The sequence below is a fragment of the Triticum urartu genome, chromosome 3 (genome assembly GCF_003073215.2).
Source record: "Triticum urartu cultivar G1812 chromosome 3, Tu2.1, whole genome shotgun sequence".
In the NCBI taxonomy this organism is placed as follows: Eukaryota; Viridiplantae; Streptophyta; class Magnoliopsida; order Poales; family Poaceae; genus Triticum; species Triticum urartu.
Window position 1 is genome coordinate 717,385,908 of NC_053024.1, and position 26,769 is coordinate 717,412,676.

Sequence of the window (26,769 nt, forward strand, 5' to 3'; positions counted from 1 at the left end):
AAGAAAGAGAAGTTGAAAACACAAGGTGAATCCTTGTAATGATTTAGATGGATCTTCGCGACGATATATTTGAGAGAGCTTGGAACTCCGAAAAAGAAAGGATGAAACAATAGAAACCGAGAACTTGATGAGCCTCCGGAATAGGGAATTAATCATTTGGGTGAAACAAGAATAAGAATTATGTTCTGCGTATCCTTCAACAATTTAATTGCTGACAAGCAACGGATTTGGCATACTACTTATCCTCGTAGAAAGATCAAGATAGATATAGCGCAAACTTGAGAAATTCTTCAACGATCCACTGGTAGAATTTGAAAAGCACGAATGCATAGATATGATACTCGAAGGAAGAAAACTCTTGAACGAACCACCGTAAGAATTGAAAAGAACGATTAAAACATGAAGACACACCGGGAAGAATTAGCAATTAAACGAAGATGCTTGAGAGAATTTAGACCCATGATAACGAAAAGATTACGAGCTGATTAGAGAATCCTTGATTTAGACACCGGTATAATTTAGAGTATGAGAGCTGAAAAATGGAATGAATAAATCTTAGATGATGGGCTCCGGATAATCAAACTGAACAGAATCTTGAATTGTTCCGGATGGGTGAAAAGAATCCTGACAATCGAAAACAAAATATGAGAGGATGGCAACAAGCTAGAATCACGAATCTTTGAAGAGAATGGAGCAAGATTGAGAGAAAAATCTTCTTAGGTCTACACGGGAATGGGTGTTTTGGACCGGTAGGGGCTAGGGTTTAGACTGAATGCGATGAAACTTGGCAGGCGGTCTACCTACACTATAACAAGACCGCACGCCAACTCTCATCCCGTTCTGAGAACATTTTCCGGCCACTTATAAAATACTATTTCGGACATGCCGCGGGCGCGTGCAAGTGTGGTTGGGCTCAGAACGGACAACGGAGAGAACTCGGAGAACCCGGACGAATGCAAGTTTTGAAAACATGATGACGCAATGCACATGATGACATGAAAAAGATGCAACACGCAAGCGAATGATATGGCAACGCCGGCGAATAACTGGACGACACCTGGCACATCGGTCTCGGGGCGTTACAACGTGTCCATGTGGACCCGTCACTGCTCGGTCTAGCCTTATCTTCTTCCCACCCCACCACTAGGAGAACGACGGCGAGCACCGCATGCCGCATCTCCACCGCAGTAGCTCAGTCGCCGCATCGGAAGTCGCCCGCCGTGAGCTTCATCGCAGCACCCCGTCGCTCTCGACCTCTCGCGACATCAGACATCGCCGCAACATGCGCGCGACGGAGCTGCAGTGCACCGCTCGCCGGTGGCTCCCGATGCTGCGATGCAGCGCTCACGCAGAGGCCCGGAGCTCGGAGCCACAAGTAAGCTTGACCGGTAGCTGCAATGGAGCTTCACCGGCGGCACCATAAATTGCGATGAAACTTCACCAGCGCCACAATGGAGCTTCACCGGTAAGCGAGGAGCTACGATGCAGCGGGCAGTGCTGCAATGGAGCGCGCCGGTGGCTGCAATGGAGCCCCACCGCGGCTGCAAGGGAGCGCGGCTGGGGCTGCAACAGAGCTTCGCCGGAACACCGCGCGTCGTTTGCAATGGAGCTCCGTCACGGTTGCAATGGAGCTTCGTCGAGATGCCGATAGCGTAGCGTGGAGTTTTTTTTTTTCACGCGATCGTGCTGCCATGGAGCTTCCCCGGGGGTCGTAGGTGTTGCATTAAAGCTTTGTTCTCCGTCGGCTCCAGTGTTTTTGCGTTGGTGCTCAGCCGGTGGCTCCGGTGCTGCCGCGTTGGAGCTCTGCCGATGGCTCCGGTGGTGCGATGTCGCTGTCACAGTCAGCACTGTGAGGTGGGATTGATGGCGAGCACCATCGCTGTAGAGGAGGCGGGGCTGGATTTGAGGGCGAGCGGTTGCGTGCGTTTTCTGCGTTCACCCGATCCATCGGGCAATCTAACGACCGGCGAGGCGGCTTATGTTTGTGTATTATCATCCGGACGATTTGTAGAACGGGCCAATTAAAGAAGTCGTTTGCATGGGAGAGATAGAATACTTTGTAATGCATGTTGCGCTGCATATGCACAGTTTCTCCTGTAAAAAAGCTGCACATTGATGAGCTCCACGTCTGTATTTGTATGTTTTGTTAGTCCTGTGAAATGTACTATTCACCTACAAGCGGCTATATAAAGTTGTCACATTATCTAGAGCCATTTTAATAGCCTACTAATACAATAATTAGTCATACTAGTATACTATATCATTAATATGTGACTCCATCTTTTATCTCACAAACTATGTTGGAGCTCATGCTACAACCGGCTACAAGCTGATAGTCCGCTTCTCTTTTCTCTTTCCTCTTCTCTCTCCTTCAACTAAGTATAAATACTATATTTAAATTCTTATAATCTGTTTATATCACCTTATTGTATTTGCTCGTACAAGAGGGAATTAGTTTACAAGTTTATACCAAGTCAGACTGCAACCGGTGGGCTTTGATAGACACAAGGACGGACACATTTTTACAGGTTTCATGGAGTGTCACATGTGGCATCATTTGATTGGGACTAACACCATTCTTAAAATTTAGGATGACGGAGAAGTTAGCATTAAGGGGAAAAAATTATATGAGACCAGGTCTCACGATTAGCAGGTGAGACCCGTCCTGATGGATGACACGTGACATTCATAAATCACAAAACATCTAATCTCTCCCCCCTGATTTTAAGTCGAGGATGGAGGATGCTTTGAAATTTGTGAATGCCACATGTCATCTATCAGGATGGGTCTCGCGTAAGACCTGGTCTCATAGAATTCTTTTTCGCACTAAGGCCTCCGTAAAAACCCGTTGTTTGTGTTAGGAATTAATTGATTAGGTTAATTAATTATTAATCACTGCTATGTCGGTGCCACTTTTGACAACTGTCTTCTTTTGTAACTGCCTTGTAAACTGGGCATAAATACGGAGGTGGATTAGGAGCACTCGGCGACGACCACCTACGAAATCGTTGCCGCACGCATGCAACCTTGGGATATGTGCCGTTTGGCTGTAAATCATTATAGCCTGTTAATACGGCGCACGTGTTGTATGAATCAACAGTCTATACCTGTTCTTGCTCATTTATTCTCTCTTGTCCTGGCCGACCTTGTACAGTAATATTGTCCCTACCTAATTAATGTACTCAACCATCGCCTACCTTGTGGAGTGTTCTGCTTGCTCGCAAGCACTGCGTAGCCAGATTTGAAAACCAGTTCTCCCCTCGGTTGGCTGTAGTGATTTCCGCTTTGAAAATTTCGCCATGCCTGTTCGTTTGCTGTTTAACAGAAGTCTTTTTCTGGAGTTCTTTTTTCGCGGTAGAAGATGAGCAGTCCAGCAGATCTGCTTGCTCAAGAACCAACCGGCATTGAATCCATGTAAGTTCTTTAGTTTTTGAACAGATTCGGAAGCATAACTGCTTTATTAGATGAGTAAGTGTTTATTTTGCTTTTGCTACTCTCCTTCAAGATCGAATGAAGAAATAATAGCCGACCAGTGCGCCGCGGGGATAGCTCAGATGTCCGTCAAAGAGGCGCGGGCACTGTCGACGGTAGCTGAGGCAGACGAGCTGGATTCTTCTAATGGTAGCACAGAGCAGCACGTCTCAACAGTTCTATATGGAGATCCTGGATCGAAATCAAGGACTCCAAATGTGATTGATGTCGAAAGGGAAAAGAGCAGCTGGGTTCGACGGTAAGTTACATCTGTACAAGTTCCTTCATGAACTCGATTTATGAGCTTGATGCACACGTACAGAAGGTTGGAATTCTTAAAAGATTAATTATAATATGGACATGTCCTGAACATAGGAATTTAACGTGTTCTCCTAATTTGTATGTACAGTTAATCATATTTGTATGATATTGACACGGGACTGTTGTTTTTTTCAATTACAGTCACAGACACGGCGTGATGCCTGACAAACGAGCGGCTAGTGCAGATAGGATTAGTGCACTGGAATTAGCATTTAGAGGATTCGCTTAGAGGAAAGGAGATGCAGTTGTTGTGCCTTCTTTGGGCTTGACATTTGATTCGCTAGGAGAGGCTTACGACTACTACAACATGTATTCATGGGAGTGCGGTTTCGGAATCAGGTACGGTAAGAGCCGTACAAATGTCAAAGGTGCTAAAAGCATGCAAGAGCTGCTTTGCAACTGCGGGGTAATCAAACAAACTATATAATCCCTGTTTATCTACACCTTTCCAGACATTTTGATGGTTATTGAATTTAGTTTTCTTTCTCATTAGGGGAAACCAAAGAAGGCGAACTCTACCTCTTCGAGAACAGAGTGTCCAGCGATGATTAGATTGCTGAGAACTGAAGATGATGGCTGGTACATATGTGATTAAAGAGTCTCTCACAACCATGAGATGTTACACACATGCGCAAAGAAACTGCACTTCCCTTCACACCGGCACATTGACAAATACACCAGAGAGCTGGTATCTCAACTGCGTCAGAATAATGTCAACCTCAGCAAAGTTTACAGCATAATTGACACTTTTTTTGGTCGCATAGAGAATGTTCCTTTCACCAAGAGATGCCCGAGGACCTTGTGCGCGAAACTAAGCAGATACAAGGCAGATGAGGATGTTAAGAAGACAATGGATTATTTTGCTGAGCTGAAGCAGTCTAACCCTGAATTCACTTATACAGTTCGTGTAGACAGTGAGAGTAGAGTTAGAACACTGATATTGACAACTGGGAAGAGCAAATTACAGTACCACTACTTTGGTGATGCTGTTATGTTTGATACTACCTACAGGACAAATCTATACAACATGCCATTCGGACTATTCGTTTGTGTCAACAACCATTTCCAGAGTGTCATATACGTAGGCGTACTTATGCGTGATGAGAAAGTAGAGAGTTTTAACTGGGTTTTTTGGTAATACATTTCTTTGAATTAAAATTGCTTGGATCTGATAGTTTCCCATATTAATGTATTATCCACAGACCAAGCAAGAGCCATGGAGCTAGCTATTGAGCAAGTTTACTCAGATGCAACACATCGTTGGTGTAAGTGGCACATTTTAAAGAAAGCAGAAGAATCACTCGGGACTTTGTACAACAAGCGGAGTGAATTCAGGGTTGAATTTCACAAATTAATACATGAAATGTTGACTGAAGAAGAGTTTGAAAAACAAATGGAAAGAGTTGATTGAAAAGTATTCACTGCAGAAGAATACTTTCCTCATACAGACTTATGAAAAACGACATATGTGGGTGAAACCTTATTTTGCAGGGAAGTTCTATGCCAGAATGACTAGCACATAGCGCAGCGAAAGCGCAAATCACATGCTCAAGAACTACATACCTCCAGGCTGCCCTATGAATCTTTTTGTGAAACAATATAGCAAGCTTCAATTCGACAGAGACCAGGAAGAAGGTTTCCAAGAAAAATGGACTAGACTGGTAAAAGTTTCAGTACTGATTTCTGTATTACTCTGCTGTTGAACATAAAATTTATCAAACCAAATTCATTTTATAATAACAATATAACTAAATTTTTCAGGGAGGTGTTGTACCGAAGGCATACACTCCACTAGAGAAGCACGCAAGCAAAATATACATGAGGACAATGTTTGAAATGTTTGGGTCTTATATGTATGCAGCTGGCTCGTACACTGTATCGAAGATAACACCGAAGAAATTGTACAAAGAACTCATGTGAATGCAGAGAAAAGGAGAAAGTACTGTAAGACTGATTTTGAAATAGAAATATCCGATGATGGGGAAAAGTATAGATGCCAATGCAGACTATTCGACCACATGAGTATGATATGCTGCCACATAATCAAGGTATTTTCGTTGCAAACTATGAAGTACTGAAAATGTAACAATGTTCTATGATTGCTAATGTTGATTGACATGTTATTCGTTGTATTGTCAGGTGATGATGGTATTGGATGTTAAAATGATCCCGGCACACCATATCACGAAACGATGGACAGTAGATGCACGTGACATCCTACCAGACCATCTTAAACATTACCAGAAAGACATGGGTCCTATTGAATCACCAACATACAGACACTCGGCTTTGTACAATGCCGCACTGGAGCTAGTCAGACTCGACGACACAAATGTCAGACTCGGCTTTGTGCAATGGGTAACAACATTAGTATCTATGGCACCAACAGCAAATGAATGGGCCAAAGTTTGGCCGTAACTTATCACTCTCGTAGCATCACATAAGTTTTGTCAAGCGCAAAAACCTAAGTTGAGTTCCAGCAGAACAAAGGTACCTGAAACTTTTCCTTTCCACAATATGATAAATCGGACATGGTGCATACAGCCTCATGGGATCTTTGAACATAGCATCTTCAGGTGTGCAAGTGCCCTTCAAACATCTCAAACAAAGGAGACATGGCAGACTACCCAAGAAGAGAAGATGGTCCAATTTTAAAAGCTGGAAGTGAATAATCACATTGCATTCAACAAGCTTGATCATAACATATCTTTTATAGTAAACATAAACCAGAAATAAAAAAATATAGATTAGAAAACAAAGCTACATTCGAATTCCTTGCCAGTGGTGATCGATGGTTGATGGGTTCGCTTGCAACTTACTGATGCAAGGGATGTTATTTCCTTTCCATAAGTCATTTTATAATAGAAAAATACATTTGGTTTCTGCATGCATTCAAATACCTTGCTATTTTGTTAAAAGGATAACCTTGATACTGGCCCATGACCGAGGGTTGCCGTATTGACTTATGTATGATGTTGCTTACTAGTTTGAGCTAATTAAAGCGGAGTTGATTAACCAACGTTTGGGGTGACAAGAGAAATAGTGGGGGAAGGGAATCAAGGTAAACAAGAATAGTTTGTAAAAGGGTTGGGTGAGCAGGAAACACCAATATGCAGATGAAAATAGGGCTAAATTAATTGGAACAGTGATTAGCATCAAATAATGTCGAGAAGCAAGCCCAAAACACTAGATTTCAATTCAACAACAATGCCTTATGATGCAACTAAACAACCCTACATCCATCAAAATCAGATTAACAGCCAGCACATGCTTAATATTTTTTGAAACATAAAATACACTAGACTAGATAAAGTAGGGGTGGCATCTCATATTTTATATGACTAAAATAAGGACTTTGATGTTCTGCATGGAAAGGTTTTCCGTTTGACATTGATTACCTCCGACAGAAACTAGTGATTCTACTATAGTATATGACCAAAAAGCATTATGGCAGAATAAGAGAAATAGGGAAAATGAAGCCCCCCCCCCCCCCCCCTGTTTTTATAGTATCTCTCCAAACCTCCGCTCTTCTTTCTATCTTCTATCTATATTTAAATGAGAGATTTTATGGTACATCATACTACCTGAAACAATGTGTAGTACATAATGGATCCAATGGGCGGTATTAATTCTTCAAATTTTTGCTATAGGACATTTCGTAATTAACTACTGGTGTTGATTTTTTTTCTTTTTTAATTTTATAATAATGTAATTAATAACAACGCGATGCCATTGCCATCTCGACGACACAGCCATCTCAGTTCGTCTGGCATTCCTCACTCGACGGCTCGACGCAGCCGCCCTGCGGCTGTCTCCTCGGTTGCATAGGGTCGACCGCTCTGCATTGAACGGCCTCCGGTCGCTGCTCCCAGATCTTCCTCCCATGCATCCCAGCAACGACGAAGCCGCCTCGTCCCGCACAGCGGCCTTCTCCCCGTCTGCACGTCCTTCGTTCCATGGCCTGAAATGGCTTCCCCTCTGGCCCTCTCTCCGTCACGGACGTACATCAGCTGGCGCCCACTAATCTAAGCACGCTGCATGCACGCATGCAACACACGTCGGCACCGGTACGGGACGTGTGGTGGCCTCCGTGTGGTCGTGGGAGGCTCAGGCCGATGAACATGTCATGGGGCAGCGCTTGAATCAGGGTCCGTGGTGACGGACGAAATGGGCACCGTTGCAGCGTCCGTGCGCTCTGGGATGGGAGAGACGGCGCCGGACGAGCTGGGCGTGGGCGATGGCAAAGGGTGGGCTGACAATGGCCGGCTGCAGATAACAAACTCTACTGTACATACAAAGGTGCGGTAGCCGCTGGCAATGGCGATAGAGCAGGATGTGCCAAAGGAACGATGATGACTCCGTGAAATTACAGCTATGCCCTTCACTTGATTTGGAAGGGAATCTGCCCGCGGGATGGATTAGTAGCGAACTACCCAAAACGCCCCTAATTTCTCAATATACTACTGAAAACTTTGTGTAGTACTAGCAAAAAAGCCCGTGCGTTGCAATGGGAGAAAAAACATAACACACCCTCTTAACTCAACAACCATCACTCAAGATTACAATAGTTCCATCTCCTTTATTTTTGTGAGGCATCATATTTGCGATGGCTCGGTGTTCACACTAAACAACAAAAAACGTGTGTTGAATATGGTTAATCCTAAGACGTCTCTCTCTCTTTTTCTCTCTATCGCAATGGGAAATCTGTTGTTTTCCCCTGTGACATTTTTCAGAGGTATGCATGTGTAGTTATCGATATTTTCTTTTCCCTATATGGTTATAGTGGGGTGTTTATTTGCAATCTGCATCGCCGCCGGTATGAAAAAAACAGATCTTGCGCTATAAATTATAAGTTTGCTTCCATAACAATATTTTAAAAATATTTAACAGGTAAAATTAACATCATATTTAGATTCCACACATTTTTCTAATAAAATTTCATATACAATATGTTAAAATCGAAGTTACGGTTTAAAAGATACAGATAATTTAGAAAATCATTTGGTTTGCCTCAAATATATTCCAAAATAATATTTAAAAATAATTAAAAGGTAAAAATAATCTCATATTCATATTCTACATATTTTTCTAATCAAATTTTATATATAACATGTTCAAATCGGAGTTACGGTTTAAAAGATATGGATGATTTTAAAAAGTATTTGTTTGACTTAAATATGATCCGCGAATGAATTACCTAAAACATCAGGAGGGGTTTAGAAAAATGTAAAATAACTGTTTGGGTGTGCCTTAAATCCGGAAGCCCTCCTCCCCGCCCGCGTCTGTGTCGGCACCGGTGCTGGATACTTAGGTGGTTCCTCCTGACATAGACACAGGGTTGGCTGAAATGAGATGGACACAAGGTCGTTCATCAACAAAATAATTTAATCCTCATTTCACCCAAAGGAATCGAAATAGAGAAAAACACAAAGAAAGAGAATATAATAGAGAATGCATCAGATCTCCAAGGCTAAAAGAGTGACATCTGACATCACAGAAACGCCTCAGACGCAAATTACCCATCTAACTTGTATCTCCTTGTCGGCATGAGCACAGCTCTTCCAAAACTGCTCAACAAGAAATAGTGTCAAGAACAAGGAAAAACTGTAAATTCCAAAAGAAACTGCAACAAGACCAAACGTCGCAGCCGGCCGGCACTGGAGCGTCCAAAATTGACGGCTAACTATATACTACTAAACACAGGGCCGGCTAAGCAGCTCCACCCCTCTAGGCTGTAGTGTTCTTCTACTAAGTAGCAAGACAGGGCCGGCTAACCAGCTCAACCAACCGAAAATGGAGCCACCAGCGAGGGATCGCAGCATGCTCCACCTCTGCTTCCTTCTTGCGTCCACCGCCACCCTCTCGGCTGCCGTTGCGGCTTCCCCTTACTCCTCTGCCTGCTCCTCCCTGCCACCGGCTCACGACCGCCACACGGACGGCGACGACGCCATTGCGCTCATCCGCTCCTTCCAAATCTCGGCTGGCCAGTTCTCAGGCGGCGCCGACGGCTTGTTTTCCCCCGACGATGACCCCTACGACCCCCGCCCGTTCCACTTCTTTCCACACCGCGCCTCCCGCACGGACGAACCCGCTCTCGTCCACCTCACCGCCACCTTGACCCTCATTGGCCCCCGCAGCTGGCGCAGCGGAGGCCGCCACCATTACAGCGAAGCCGCGTCCATCGCCTTCGTCCTCGACGGTTACCACTCCTCGGCCTCGCTCGAGCTCTGCATGGTCGGGACTGGCACCGAGCACGCCGCCGACGGTTCTCTCAAGTTGTACCCTGACGTCGTCCTCCGCCTCCACGTCCCCAGCCCTCCCAGCCTCGCCGACCCCTTCGTTTCGGGCAGCATGGAGGGCTCCTCCGACCTCGGGACCATCCGCCTCCTCGCGTACGCCGAGGGCGATCACTACAAGTACGACTCCGAGCGTGCGGCCTGCAGCCCCGGCGCATCGAGCCAGCCGGCCGGTGGCTCGCTCCGGGCGCTCGGCGGTGTCAACTCCGTGTGCGCCCACCTGAAAGAACAGCTCACGATCTCCTACAGGCTGGACCATGGTCACGCCCCGTTTCCACGGATGCGCGTCAACCAGATGCAGTGCGCCGCGGACGGCGCCGCCGTGCGCGCATACGCGGTGCTCTCCAACGACACCGAGCCGGACGAGAGTGGCAGCCGTCGACGCCGCTTCTTGGTCGGCGACGAGGCCTTGGTGGCTGACGGGCACTGGGACCAAGCTCAGCGCATGCTCTGCCTCAGGGCGTGCCGGGTTACGCTACGGGCGCCGCCGTCTGCTCCGGTGGTGGTGCGAGAGGTTGATTGCGGGATCGGGATGAGCTTCTGGTTCCCAGCAGTGTGGACGATGCGGGACCGGAGCGTGGTGGCCGGGATGCTCTGGAACTCCAGCCATGCCGATGCCGAAGCTGAACCGACCCACCGTGTGATAACAGCGTGGAGCATCGACGACCTGAGAAGCACCACCAACCTCTCTGACGTGAAATATAACTACAACGACACGATGCTCGAGGAGGCCAAGAAGCAACATCGGGAGCTCAGCAAAGGGAAGAAGGTCAGGGGGTCGCACTCTTTCCCGGATTTCAACTCTGCTAACGCCGACTCCGAGTTTAGTTTCCACGGCCTGAACTTCGCGGGTGGACGGGCCTACCCAGTCACAATCGGCTCGGCGATGGTCGCCCGCAATATTCTGGCCGCCAACGATTTCTTCTCCGGGCACTGGGCGGTCCACGGGGGTACGCGCGCCGCCGCCGCCGCCGCCGATGCCATCTCGCGGCGTGCAGCGGTTGACGACATGACGGAGACCCTGCTGAATGTCAGCTACGTCATACGCTACTCCGCTCCACGTGACAAGATCAGGGTACGTCGTGCCAATGCGGCCTCCTACTCAAACGACTACTCATATAGCTTTGAGGAAAGAAAGATCTTGGCAGAGGGAATTTATGATCGGAAGAGGGGCATCCTGTGCATGGTCGGCTGCCAGGAGCGCAACGGCCGCTCGACGGACTGCCAGGCGCTGGTAACGGTGCAGTTCGCTTCCCTTGATTCCAAGGCGCAGGCGCACGGAACTGGAGCCATCATCAGCCTCAGAGACAAGACCGATCGCCTCTTCTTCGAGAAGATCAACTTCATCTTGCACGGGATGTACTCCAGGCAAGCGGCCATGGCTATATCGAGGATGGACATGGAGAGCATCATGCTGGTGGCCTCCACAACTCTGTCATGTGTCTTCACCATCCTCCAGATCCTCCACACCAAGAGGAACCCGAAGGTGGCTCCGGCGACATCGGTAACCATGCTCGCCGTGCTCAGCATGGGGTACCTTGCCCCTCTCGTGCTCAACTCAGAGGTCCTGTTCGTGAGCAGGAGGAGCCAGTACTATGATTCGTACCCCACGAGACGGAGGCTCGAGATAAACGAGGTCATGATGAGGGCGCCTACACTGATCGCCTTCGTGCTACAGCTGCGCCTTCTTCAGCTGGCGTGGTCTGGCCGCCGCATATCCACCGTGTCGGAGAAGGCCGTTCTGTGGATATGCCTGCCGCTGTACATTCTCGGAGGAGTCGTGGCCGCGGTCGTCCATATGATCAAGGCACGCGCCGCCGCGCGTAGTGACCCATGGGCCATGAACATGAGGGGTGGGCCGGCGGCGATCTGGCAGGACCTTGTGTCGTATGCGGGGCTGATACAGGATGGTTTCCTGCTCCCGCAGGTCATCCTGAACGCATCCTTGGGAGGGGCCAGAGCTCGAGCAATCTCACCGTGGTTTTACATGGGGGGCACCATGATCCGCGTGATGCCTCATGTGTATGATGCAATCAGGTCCCAGATCTACCAGCTGACCATGCGCTCCTCCAACCTATACGCGAGTCCCCGCGGCGACCTCTTTGGTGTGGCTTGGGACGTGGTTATACCGTGCGGGGCGGCCTTGCTGGCCTTGTTGTTGTTCTTGCAGCAGCGACTTCCACGCACCGAGTCGCTTCCTTCGCAGAGGAGGAGATTGGGTGGGTATGAGATGGCCTCTAACATTTAACATAAACCATGAGAGTTCTCCGCAAACAAAGGGTGCAGTTGTGGTTGATTGATAACATGTACTCTCTCTGTCCCAAAAACAATTAGTATAAAGTTGTGCTAAATCAATAACACTTATATTGAGATGGGTAGAGTATTATTGTTGGTTGAAAGAAAAGAATGTATCTTATGTATCATTGAAGGTTTCTACATTTGCATTTCAATATGAGATAGTACTTTTTTTTATTTTAAGAATACAAGGAATACACGCACATGCAGCCAGATGAAGAAGGAGACTGAAATAAGGGGGAATAAATGACGGAGACTGAAATAACGATTTAATGTGACATCGTTCATCAAGAAACCATGGCAAAGCCAAGTCTCTGTGGTATCTCCTACAACTGGTATGATGCTAGCTGAGATTGTAATTACTCTTGCTTCCCAAAAGCACATCTGACCCCAAGGTGGTATGTATCCTATAAAAGTTGTCAAAATCATTAGTAGGAATATGATAACTTCGAGAGACCGAGCAAATTCCCTTGGACTGCTATAACTCGCATGATATGGACCATGGAAATTATGAAGCCAGTTAGCCACGTTCTGTGGTGGTCGTCGTCATCTTTGGTGTGAAACCGGACATCTTGGATATGTAAAATGGATTGTTTTCACGTGTGAAACTAATCACTTCAAATATATGACATAACTTTTCAAAGCAAAACAATCTTATGTTTTATGGAAGTGCTTTCAAAGATAACTGAAATATATTAAATAAACTGTAGTTCAAACATATCCATTTTTTAGTGAAACCGATGCTTTGAAATAAGTGAAATTAGTGCTTTTAAGCACTGTTCAAAAAACCGTCTGATTCAACGATTTATCGCTACTCGGCCGATTTTCACTATTTATCGTTTGTGCCAATTTATCGCTCTGACAAGCGATTTATCGGGAATCTACCGATAAATCGGGCCTATTCCTAGCATTATGTTTGGAAAAACTATGTTTATTTGTGTTTTGTGGACCTAGTTATACAATATGTACTATTGTTTTATTTTGTTTGTCATTATATGAGGATTCAAAGGCTAAGGATCAAGGTAACACTTCAGTCTAATATATTTTTTTGTGTCGAATATAGCATATTTTAGTGTTGGGAGCCTAGGATTTGCAAAAAATAGTTGATTAATAGCAGATCGATAAAAATGATTAGTCGGCCAATTCTTGATTAATCTCTAATCCCCAGTTGGCCGAAACGCTAACGATAAGCGATATCCGCAACATTTCTTTTAAGTAAGTGAAATCAATAAAACATGTTTTAAATTTGAAGTTAAAGAAATCAGTTTTTCTGCATTGACTTAATAAAGTGTTCTTGAAATACGCAAAATAGTTTCTTCGAATGAGTGAAATGTGCTTTTTAAATTATTGAAATATACTGATTTTTGAACGTGTGAAATTGTATTCATTGAAATGAGTGAAACATTAAAAACTAAAACTAGTTCAAATGTATCCTTTATTACTTTTTCTGAAGATCTTCTCCCACCAATTTTTTTTCAAAAACAGAGTTATGGTTCAAAAGATATGTGTCATCCAAATTTGAGTGAGGTATTTTGGAGGCCGAGCTCCATGGAGTCCTTTATTTTTGAAAAATTCAAATTCAAACTTTTGTGGTTCAAAAAATTCTACGAAAAATATGCATGTATGTAAGGATGTAACCCACGTGTGTGTAAAAATTCATGATGAAATACCTTGAGTTACGACATGTACAAAAAAAGACAAATTCATGGCCTGAGAGGATGAATAGTATCATGTGTTAAATATATTTGTTTCTCTTTGCACAACCCTCATTTCAATGTATTTTGAACCGAAAATTTACACACATGTGTGTTATGCCTGCATGTATATCTTTATTTTTTCAGAATTTTTTGAAATATACAAATTTGAATTTAGACGAATTTCATATTTGAATTTGGAGGCCTCACCGGAGGCCGAGCTCCAAAAGGGATTTCCGTCCAAATTTTTACTATCAAATTAAAAAGAAGTCATTTGCATGGGGGAAGAGAGAATACTTTAGAATGCATGTTGCGCTGCACATCCATGGTCTCTCTTGTAAAATAGTTGCACACTGACGGGGTCCACATCTGTATTTGTACGATTTGTCAGTCTTATCAGATGTATTCCTCAGGTATAGGAGAGAAAGTTGGTTTACAAGTTTATACTAGATCAGACTGCACGGATCTTGAGAAAACCGACAAACGGTGCATTGCCAACCGGTAGATACCGGTTCCGGTAAATTTACTTATTCGGCTTTGTGTTCCTCTCTTTGTAGGCCGCCCAGCCTCGTTGACGAAAAATGGTCTTAAAAATTTGCTGAAACGGACAAAAATGATTTTAAATTTGCTGCATTTATTTATGTCCGGCTTGTGTTCAAATCTTTGTGGGCCACCCGGCCTCAGTGTGCCGCGCAAAAGGCACAGTCTGCCTTTGTTTCGCTCTGTTTCTACGCAGATCCAGCCGGACTTGGACACGACGAGGATTCTGATTCCTCCATTATATACCTACTAAGCATGGCGGGGATCAGCCTAGCAAGAAGAGAACTTGACTAGATGGCGGCGGCTCTCAAGAACATGACACCGCTGGCGGCGGCGGCTACGGAGTGCCGGCTCAGAGGGCAAGGGGCCGCCAAAATAACGACCAGCCCAGATGCCGGCCGCCCGTGCTCCGTCCGCATCCACGGCGACGTTGTCGTCAGCTACGTGCAGCGCGAGGTGGGGGGCTTCAAGGTGCCCAGGCTCGTGCACGAGGACCCGGCCCAGGCGTTCGACTAGGCGTTCCATCTCCACGACCCGGCCGCCTTCTTCCGGAGCTACTCGTCCTGCCACGAGACCCTCCACCGGATGCTCATGCAGACCCTCGTCGTCCGCGAGTTCGACCTGGCCGCCGACAACTGGGAACACGGGTTCCTGCCCCACGTCATGGCCGGGCTCATCGTTGGTAGGTGCCTGCGCGACATCGACCAGCACGGGAGCGTCGCCCGGGCGGTGCACTGCGACCTCGGCATGTCCATCGACGTGTCAGTTATGGCCGTCTACAACGAGCCGAGGGCGTTGTTCCTCGCGTGCGAGGAGGCCGAGAGACGTGATTCAGGATCATGGTTGAGCCGAATCTATGTTTATGTCGTACGATTTAACATCCTACTACATGTGAATCTGTGACATGCATGCTAATTGCATTTTTAATCAATCATGTATGAATCCTCATCAATAGACATGTATGTCAACTGTATTTTTTAATCAATCATGCATGGATTCTCATGAATAGTATCTAGAAATCAATTGTGTCGAGCTTAGGTTCGGCTGAACCATGATTTCGTAAAACATTTTCGCGATGAGGCTGCAGCGGTGGCTTAGTGTGCCCAGGCTGTCGACTGCTGCTGCTGCTGCATATGTATGGAGGATTTTGCGTCGGTTGTGGCGCCAGCCGACACCATGAGCCTGACGTGCTCTCATGCCTTCCACGCCCGGTGCCTCGTACCGTGGTTCTACAAGCTGGCGACGTGCCCAATGTGTCGCCACGATCTGTCCGGGTACCTCACTGCCGCCACCCACACCCCAGGGGGAGCTTTCTAGGTCTCCGTTCATGATCCTTGGTCCATTGTACGTCGTTGGAAGAACACCTACATGTGAAACCAAATCTTATCGCTTTCACAAGACAAAGAAGGCTCAAGATACTGATGCAGAGGCCGACATCAGTGTGTGTGCATCACTCGATGCAGAGGCCGAGGGCGTTTCACCTTTTTTTTCAAAACAAAAACAAGACAAAGGCTCAAGATATTGATGTAGCTTGCCTTACTGCCAAGTTCCTGCGTGTTGTGTGTTTTGCAACTGAAAATCTTCCAATCTCTGTCCTTCCTTGTGGAACCTGTAATGCTCTCTTCTCAAATGATGATGGATTACAAGAGAAACAAGTGATGTTGTATTCTTAATTTGTTATGCTTCCCCCTTCATTATTACATCTTTTGTTCCAAATTAATTAAATACTAGCTCTGTTCTAAATCAAACTTGTAAATATTTGATCAAGGCCTTCAACAAATATATCTTGATATCAACAATCATCGAACATATAGTTTTTTGATTAATCTGAAAACACTAATTTGAAGTTATACATGTTGACATATTTTGTCTATAGGCTTTGTCAATTCTAAAGATTGACGTAGGACAGCTATTAATTCAACTGATTCGGATCGGAGTGAGTACCTAACTTTTATGTACTCACCCGTTATCCTCGCGCCACTGCCTCATTCCCCCTTCTCCATTAATGTAGGTTATTGACCAGCCTCTCAAGGTATTGAGTTTATGTGAAAGACCGGTTCCATCGCAATAGACTAATACATGCGCATACAATTTTAGCCAAAGCCCTGCAAAACAAAAACATTATGAAGAGGCACACATCGTGCCTCTATTTTATTTTACATATTTTCACAACTCTCACTATCTGGTTACAGGGTGCATGTGTAAAAATACATAATAGCCAGGTTTGCTACATGACTCAGTCCTAGATATGGACTCACCAAAGACTTACGGTCACTGGTTCGATCTCCTCGCTGAGGCATGCAAATAGCCACCTGTCATCTTGTCTTCACGCATGGTCTTCGCCCACGATGACACGCTGCACTGGACAATCCTTCAACAATCCCACACTTCAACTACAGCGGATACTCCACACGCCCATGGAAACATGAGCAAAAAACACGTCTCTTCCCTTTATGCTTCTCTTTAGAGGTAATATCACTATTGATACTCAAACTTATCATCAATGTTCATTTTAGTGTCTAAACTTGAAAAATACGCCGAACTGGTTCTAGAACTTGGCATGAGCGTGCAAATACGGTGGTCATCCAATCCGCAGGCATATAATGCACTGACGTGGCACCATATTTTACAGTGCTTATCCAATCGGCAGACGTATAATGCGCTGACGTGGCACAATATTATGATTAGCATTAATGTATGTATCCATGACCAGTGGCCTTACATGTCAGAATAAAGAGAAATTAAACGATAAAAACAGTCCCAACCAGAAATCGAATTTACAAAGTCAAGCTAACTAACGCCGACCCGTACCAATGAACCACTCATGCTTTCTTGTCATCTAAAGATTATGACGGTTTATAATATAAATGAACACGCTTATGTGGTTTAAATAGGTTGCTGTCTGTGCCGTCCATGTTGCACTTGTTAGATTTTTTTCAGTATTTGTAAAATGTAAGTAAATTATAATGATAGTAATAAAAATAAGGTTCAAATATTCGTGTGTTATAAATATTATACATTCAGAATATAACTTATTTAGCAAAATATTCAAGTACTTTTAAAAAGTATTGACGTCTTATTTTAGAAAAAAATCATATAAATAAAATAGTATTTCTGATTATAAAAATGCCTTTATAATTTATAGTAATACAAATATTTTCAAAATTACAATTTATTATTATTATTTGGACGCCAATAACTACCGAACGTTCGGGCTGGGAGACCCCCAACCCGAACGACTCGTTCGTACTGGAGGGGAGATCGATGCAAACGAATCCGTTCGGCAGGAGAGCCCCCCAATGCGAACGCCCCTCCCCGTCGACCCTACAGCTCGGTAGCGAAAAAAAAAGCCCAATATATTTTTTGTTGTGCCAGATTAAAGCTCATATTTTTCCTGTACTATGAAACAAAAATGTGATCAACTTTAAAAGCACAAAAAATGCCATGGGTAAAAAGAATTTTCTTTTCTATGCAATGACCCAGAAGAAAAATAGTCATGGAATTTCCATCATATAAATAAAAAACATTGCCATGGAAGATTCATAGTAAAAAAATGCCATGGTATTTTAATTAAATTTTCATATATTGTATGCACAATTTGAACACAAAACTGTGTGCGAGGAATTTGCCATGGTGTGGTAGTATAAATTGCCATCTTTAACAAATACAATTGCCATGTCACTCAAGAATAAAGTTTCCATCATGAAAATTAAAGAAAAGAAAGGAATTTGCTATGGTCCATGATCTCATACATAAATCTCCATGATCTCAAAATATAAATTTACATTTGTTTTAAAAAAATTAGCTAACTATAATGAAATGTTTACACATGGAAAATTTAGTAAGTTTTTCTTCAGAAAAAGATGGCAAATTTAGGAGACTTTTCACTAAACCACATGGCAACTTTTTGGGAAAATGTAAAAGGTACATGGATTATTGTTGGAAAATATGGCAAAAAAACACTCATGAAAAATAATCTAGGAAACCCGTCCTACACGACAAAAAATTTGCCATGCTATGTAGTGAATGAACTTTTTTTTGCCATGGAAATAAAAGTTAAATATTTTCCATGGCGATTTGGGTAAATTTGCCATGGAAATAAAAGTTAAATATTTGCCATGGCGATTTGGGTAAATTTGCCATGGCAAAAAGAAAAAGAAAAAATTGCCATGGCGATAAAAGTTAAGAGTTGCCATGGCGATTTAGGTAAATTTGACATGTCAACTAAGGTAATTTTGCCATGGCAAAAATAAATAAATAATTTTATTGCCATAATATTTTACTGTATGCATGAATAAACAAAAAAATGTGGATTGAAAAATGCCATGGCAAATAAAAAAGTAAAATTTTCCATGGATGTAAAAGTTAATATGCCATGGCAAGTAAAGAATTAAATTTGCCATGAATAAAAGTAAAAGTAAAAAAAGTTTCCATGTATGTAAAAAAAGTAAATTACCATGTATGTAAACGTTAAGTTGCCATGGAAAAACAAAAAAAAGTTTAATTAGGCATGGCGCTTTAAAAAAAGGCAAAAATTGACATTGAAGAAGGAAGCTAAAATTGCCGTGGCAAAAAGATGGTAAAATTGCCATGGCTATAAAACTAAATTTGCCATGTTGCAAAAAGAAATAATTTCGCCATGCCATTGTTCCAAAAATTTGACATGGTCCATGCACTAGAAATGCCATGATGCATAATAAATAAATTTGCCATCACAATGAACTCTATTTGTCATCGTCCCATGAAAATGTAATTGCCATGGCAAAACATTCTTTGGATGGACTTTGTAAAAGAGAAAAAAACGAACCATGGCAAACATTGCTTTTAGTTGCCATGGCTAAAAACACATCCATAAAAAACTGACTTTAGTTGCCATGGCAAGTTTGCCATGTTTTTGAACATCCTAGATTGCCATGTTTTTGAACATCTTAATTTGCCATGTTTTTTAACATCTTAAAAATAAAGAATTTTGACATGTTTGCCATGGCAAGTTTTCCATGTCAAGTTTTCCATGATTGAAACAGGCCATGATATTAGGACAAAAGAAATCAAAAATATTGTCATGTGAACGAACCAACAAATTATAAAGTTGCCACGGTCTGAGAATTTGTAATAATCTAAGAAATTGCCATGTATTATAGGACCAAAAAACTAAATTTGTGTACTACTCACATGGCAAAGTTAGTAACTAAATAAATCACAGCAGAAAACTGTGTTCTACTCAGATTTAAGCGTAGCATGGCAAATTTAGGGACTATTTCATATACAAACCGTGGCAAAAAATGTGTTAAAAAAAGCTCATAGTAGCATCTACCAAAAAAATCATCAGACATCAGTAAAAATGGGAGGCAGTACAGGTGTACACACAAAAAATACAGAAGGGAGCGGCAGCGCATCGACCTATCGGATCCCTTCGGCCGTGGTGTTGCTCGAGCTCGATGAGCACCTCCCCGCCGGGCTCCCTTCTTAGAATGGACGCCGAACGCCGTCGGTGAGGAGCCCATTGCCCCCTCAACGGACACATGGCGCTGTCCCAGGGAACTCGTCGCAGGGCACCCGTCTCCGCTCTCCGCCCAGTGCACGCCGGGAACCCGTCGCTGCCTCCCCCAAGTCACCCCTGACGAGAGCGAAGATGGCATGATGCTTCATTGCTCCGCCGCCGTTGCTGCTCCTGTATGGCCTAGCCACCGACACGCCCGCCCTCTCCGTGTGACCGCACCTCGAGCCGGTCGGTGAGTTTGAGGAGGGGAGACGACCTAGATGCCCGCCGCCGCGACGCAGGCGAGCAGGCAGCGCTCTGCCTCCGCCACAGCCGCACCTCTAGCCGGTGGGCGCGGACCAGTCACGCCGCGCTCCAGTCAGCATCGCCTGTGGATGGGAGACGGCTGTCGCGACAGCGTAGACGAGCGGGCGGAGCTCGCCCTTTGCCACGACCGCGCCTCTACGCCGGCGAGGATCACACGGATGGATACAGTCTCGACCACCCAACGCGGCGGCGCGAGGAGCTGGCGACAGTGACGATCTAGTTCACAGATAAGCTGTGGAGAGGAAGAGTGGGTGAGAGAAAGAAAAGGATAAGGCTGGGAGGGAGGGATGGGGGCGAAGGAGACGAGGTCGTTCGGTCGTTCGACGGAAAATCCCGAACTAATTTTCTCTGTCACCTGCTCTAAGATTTGTGCAAATCATCTGAAGGCAATCGAGGCGTTCGGGTCCAAATGCCAAAATCCCTGATGTTCGGGAGTTATTGATCCCATATTATTTTAAGTTCACAAATATTTGAATAATTATATGCACATGTTTATAATTCGGGTGTCACTTCACAGTGCGAGGGCTCCGGGGTGAAAACCCTAGTCCGTCTTCTCGGGCTCGACGACGATGGCGGTTGACGTCATCACCATCTTCAGGGCGTCGTCGTGGAGCCCCGGTCCCTTTCGGTTGTGTGTTCGGTACAATGGAGTCCGGTAGTTTCTCAAGGAGGCGCGGTTCCAGTTCTCTTCAGTAGTCTTGGTTGTCTCTTGTTAGCTGTGGTGTCTCGTGTTTTCATGGTCAGTGTTGGTTTGCTGCATTGTCACTTGCTCAAATGCCATTCTATTTTTCTTTGACATGTTTGTATGAGGATTTCCTCATCATATTATATTGGTTTGGCAGTTTGTGCTTTATATATAAAGCGGGGCAAAAGCCTGCTTTGAGAAATATAATTACTGTTTGTAGTTGTACAAAAAGGAAAACACCAATCAAGCCAAAAGAAAAAATGATGTGGAAGTGCACGCGTTCCACTCCACGTCAAACAGCCACACCCCTCCATGAGGCCGGTCTGGTACGAGGCTGGTACGCCATGCAACCTATCTGCATTGTGATTTTGCCGCTGAGTATATATATAGGAAGCTAATAAGGTATTTGGCGGAGTTGGAGATCACATCATCACATAGAGTAACTAAGAAGAGCATTGACGAACTCCAACCGCAGATCAACGGTAGAAGAAGCTACCAGGCAACCGTCCATCCATGGTGGCTTTGCTTCGGTTTGCAGCGAGGAAGGTCTGCAGTCGCGCCACCGCCAGCCTTGAGCGATCAACGCAGGCCAGCTTCACTGCGACCATGTCGCTGGCCGTCGTCAAGGAGCTGGAACAACAGCGGACACTGCCCTGGACGATTCTTTTCCATGGCCGGGTGAGCTCGCTTCGCTGGTTCAGCAGCTCCTCTGAATCACCAGCAGGACGATGCGTCGTCGTATGTTTCACCAACTACTTTGATTTTTTCAATGATGAAAAGATTTTAATTGATTAAGAAGTCGCCGGCGAGATTTTAATTGTTGCTCCTGAACGAACTAGTCGAAGTTATATATGCCCTTTTTCTTACATGCTTTTCGTTTGCAGTTCCAATCGTGGGTACCCTGCTTATCATGATCTTGGCAATCCTTGCCACTTTACTTGTGTGTGAGGAGGATTATAGGGCTTCAAAAAAGTGTGGGCAGACACGTCAACGCCCACCTTCTGTGTAAGATGATGAGATCAACACGTCAGATGGTGGAGGCAACATGCAATGGGACTATGCATGGAAGCGTGAGGTGGCTATTTGAACTTGTTTCTAGGTGGTAGCTAGTTTGCGGCATCATCCTGACGGACTTGTGTGTTTCGTTACCCCGTTCTGAACTTGTCTTCTTGACTGCATTGGGGAGGAGTACGTAGCTAAACGGTGGAAACAGAAATCTGTGCACATGGTACCGAACATGCAGAATAATTGGTGTTGCATAACATGCAGTGAACATGATGCTGAACAATGATAATGATGATTGTTTAGTATCTAGAGCCTCTGTATTGCGTATTAAGTATTGACTCATGTCATGACCACACAGAAAAAACCACAATATTTTCCGCTAATTTGTCACCATTCACACAAACAACTTAAGGGTTGTATGCATGAACCGAACGATGCAGACATGGGGGTGATGTTAACCCTCTTTCCGAGAGGAAAACTCACACAAACAACTTGCCGAGCAATGCTACACCTACGTAGAGAGTCTTACGTACCCTACGTAATTTCTGATTTGGCAGTTATTGATTGGACATTAGTTGAGGGCACGGGCCCATCCTAGAAATGGGGTGGCGGTTTGATTAGCGCTTCAGCAATTTACGTAGGTTACGTAGCAGCTGTTCGTAAGTCTAGCATTTTCGCCAACTTGCCTCAACAGGTCTAAGATAATTGTTGCTCATAACAAGGAAACCTAGCTACGTACGAGTCCCACATGCACATACAGTGTTCATGGCCAAGATAACCAACCCACGTCAGCAACTCGCAGTCTTCTCATTCCACCAATTCATGCTCTCCGTATCAATCTCAGGCCAGCGCCTGCGAGCTATGCCGCTGAGAGGCTGCACATTGCACGGTATAAAACGCGTTCCTCTTGGCTGCTTATTTGCTGTCCAATCCTCTTTGCAAATAACATAAGCATATATGCTTAAGTGAAATAGCATCTGTTGACGTATAATGTGATGCCTAGTCTTTTCCATCAGATCAGTCTTTTGGTTGCATTGGCTAGAGCATGCACTTCTACATGATATCAGAGTAAAGAGGTTTTGAGTTCAAGATTCGGCTGGCGCAATTATATTGCAGCCCACTTTCGGTCCACGTTTAGGCCTGAGAGAGCCACACATGAGGGAGAGTGTTGACGTATAATGTGCTGTCTAGTCTCTTCCATCAGATCTGTCTTTTGATTGCATTGGCTAGAGCATGCACTTCTACAACATCTAAGTTAAAATAAAGCTATGACGAAGGTGTTGTTTTATCGTTCATGTTGATTGGTTCTACTCCTAGTGTACTATCTCCTTCCTCTAGGCCCTGCTCTGCTCCACGACAACACATCAGTTGCGACCAAATCACCAACTTTTTGATTGGTTTTTTTACTTCCGCTATTGTGGATAGAAATATGAAGACATGGGAAGGAACAAAGCATGGTCTGGTTATTTTTGGAGCAGAGTAGATATGGGTGAATCTTTGGCAATGTTTATTATACTCTCGCTCCGTCTACGATACTATTTTTAGCTAATTCCTCTTGGCTGGTTATGGCTACCTATTCCTTGTCTCTATTCTTTCTTTTTCGACAAAGGATGGGTTTTATTGACTTAAAATGAAGTATCAAGTGGATACAAACATAATGAGCACACACCCGGCCTCTGCATAATTAGGATGCACACAACCACTATAAACACACGCACACACACAAAACGCCGGCAAATAGCAAAGTCATATAAGTCAGCTATGTCTAAGGGGGAGGGGGGGAGGAAGAAAAAACTCGAAGCGATCAAACCAGCGGTTGACAAACTACAACTATGACCGTATCCGCACCAACCATCTCATGACAACATAAAGACAATAGAAAATGAGGTTCTTCAACAGCAACGCCTTCAATTAGGGAGCATTGCTCAAGCGTCGTCGTCACTAAATCCAACCACGAAATGCCAGATTCTAGGTTTTCACCCAAAGAACCACTCCAAGCATATCCGAGCAATGCCTCCAACAAGGTAACGACACAAAAAAATATCGCCATTGCCAGGTTAACCAACTCGGGTCAGATCTAGGTTTTCACCCCGGTGCTCATCAAAGTCAATGTTGTGATGTCGTCGCCATACGAATTAACAATAATGACGTTGATCCCTCACCAGGCAGCCCCTCGCACGCCTCAAGGTGCCACCAGCAACGCGGGCAGCCATGCGCAGGCCGACCAGATGCCAAACCAAGCCGGACCCTAGTCCCCGTGGATGGCTGGATCAAGATCCAGTCCAAGGCCGAGACAACATGGCCACCCAGCCCCTCACCGAGGACAGCTGATGCCCCAGCAAGATCAGCGATGGGAAGGACCGCATGTGGCTACCGTCTATCAGATCTACAGAGGGACACCTTGGCCGAAGCCGGGAAGATCACCGGAGAGAGTGACGATGTGGAACAAAACAGCAGGTGTGCAGGACATCACGGGAGATGCAAGCCACAAGATCCCCGCCCAAGGAGCACCAGGCGCTGCGCTGAGGAGCCCCCCCCCCCCCCCCCCCCCCCCCCCCCCCCCCCCCCCCCCCCCCCCCCCCCGGCCGTCGGCGTCCTCTGGCCGCGCCGCCAGGGGTGGTTGGGACAGAGGAACGTGACCCTAGGTTTTGCGGCAACTCTTAATCGGCCAAACATTGCAGCCCATACCTAATCTATTGTTTGTTCTCTCACTGCTAATCAGTGTGCAACATCCTATGGTGGACAAATGTGTGTCTAAAAGATGGCACCATGTAGCTGGTGTAACCCATTTGTATTCTGTTGCTAGCTTAGTTTTGGATGGGTAGAGACACATTGATTCTTGTATCAATATTGAAGTTTTATTATACTTGTACTATGATACCAATTGCGGATGCACAAATAAACTATTTGCTTGAGCACATACATTTGTTTTGCACTTTAGGATGTGCTATTATTCATTTTATTTTTCCTTTTTAGTTAATCACATGCTTTCTACATGAGTTACTAATTATGAGGATAACTAATAATAGTAAAATTATGGGACGCTACAACCTTCCCCGTCACCATGTGCGCATCCCCGCGTACCAGCAGTGAAAACCAAGGCACTGCGTCGTTACTCTTCGTGACCTATGATTGCCATCAACAAAATAGTTCGTGTCTGCTCACGGCAATGCCCATTGCAGTTGGTAGCAGCGTCACTCGGCTCATAAGAAAGCCCGTCACCGCTCACAGTAGCGTCCGTGGCCGCTCGCAGATGCCGTCGCCGTGTTCACAATTGCTTCAAGTGATTCTTGGATATCATTGTAGCAGCTTCAACTTTGGAGGTACTGAGAGAGCTAGTTGTACACGTAATAATAGAAGGGCGATTAGTTCTACTTGTATGAACCAAACAAAACAACAATTAAAGCAAATAAGCAATCAAGCTTCAAGTTACTATACATGATCGTCTACTTCACTTGTAAGTACGTGTGCGTGTGTGGATGAGTGCATTCATACACTCATATTCTTCTCATGTGCTGCCACGCGAGAGACGTACTTGCATCATGCGTCTCTCTATGTGAGATGGCCAGCTACTCCCTCCGTTCCAAATTACTCGTCGTGGTTTTAATTCAAATTTGAACTAAAACCACAACGAGTAATTTGGAACAGAGGGAGTAGTAGCTAGTACTCCTACAAACCAAGCTGGGAAGCATGGCTAACACGGGAGCTGGAAGATAAGGATAACGGAGCTATAGCGACGAGTGAGACAAGTAATAATATCTTGCCATAAACCGTTATTTTGCTTTCTCAAGTCCTTAACATCGAAGCCCCATTTTATTAGAATTGTGTCGAATATTATTGTATAAGGTAGGTTATAGTTGGACTTAGTTTTGGACTGTGTATAGACAGGGTGACATGTATCCTAGGCCTCTCATATATATCGAGGATAGACATATGATGTAACCTATGCCAACATAATAGCACGGGCACGCGGGGGAACCGGCGGCGTGTGCCGGCGCCCGGGCGGTCGGGATGCGGTATTGTGACGGTGTCATGCGGAGGAGCGTCCGTAGTCATACCCCGGGGATGTAGCCATATCGGTGAACCTCGTTAACAAATCTCGGTGTCGTGCTCGTGTGATTGCTTGGTCCTCGAATGATCAACGGTATGCCTTGGATTTATTCTAACAAGTGGTATCACGAGCAAGGTTCGAGGAGGCGGCAGATTGTTGATCTAGAGGAGCTACGTCGGAGGCCGGAAATTGATCGGTGTGTGGCTGAGAGATCGAAAGTTGCGGCCATGGATTCCCCCCTCCCTCGTGTCGCCCCGCTCGGGCGACCCGAGGGGCGAAACCCTACCCCCGCCGCCTCCCTCCCCTGCTCGCCCTTCCCTCGCCGCCGCCGGAGACTGCTGACGCCGAGCAAGCTTGGCGCGCAGTCGATGAAGGTGGCGGCGGGGCCCTCGCCGCCTCGCCTCGTCCGTGGGGGGCTTTTGGATCTGGGGCGGCGGCCCCGGCTGGTGAGGCGTCGCCGGCTTCGGCATCCGGTGGCGCGGGTGCAGGTCGGCGGTTCTCGGCCGTGTGGACGGCAAGATCCCCGAAGAATGCGGGCCAGCGCGCGGCGGCTGCGTGTGCTCCGGCTGCGTCAGATCTGGCCGTCCCCACTGCCCTCCCTCTCC

General features: G+C 45.5%; 1 protein-coding gene and 1 non-coding gene across 2 annotated transcripts; one reads left to right on the plus strand and one right to left on the minus strand.

Annotated features, from left to right (window-relative positions):
* Positions 1–9,240: 9,240 nt before the first annotated feature.
* LOC125549729 lies at positions 9,241–9,343 on the minus strand. Its single transcript, XR_007301455.1, has one exon. It is a non-coding gene; the product is annotated as a small nucleolar RNA Z101 (small nucleolar RNA).
* A 242-nt stretch (positions 9,344–9,585) lies between these two features.
* Positions 9,586–12,336, plus strand: LOC125547274. Its single transcript, XM_048711216.1, has 2 exons — positions 9,586–11,049; positions 11,107–12,336. The coding sequence occupies exons 1-2, from the start codon at positions 9,586–9,588 to the stop codon at positions 12,334–12,336; spliced, it is 2,694 nt and encodes an 897-aa protein (XP_048567173.1).
* Positions 12,337–26,769: the final 14,433 nt, after the last annotated feature.

Excerpts from the sequence above, each read along its gene's own strand:
- LOC125547274 (XM_048711216.1), top strand. The coding sequence starts at position 9,586 with ATGGAGCCACCAGCGAGGGATCGCAGCATGCTCCACCTCTGCTTCCTT. Across the intron at positions 11,050-11,106 it reads TCCACGGGGGTACGCGCGCC|ACCCTGCTGAATGTCAGCTA; the intron begins GCCGCCGCCGCC and ends GACATGACGGAG.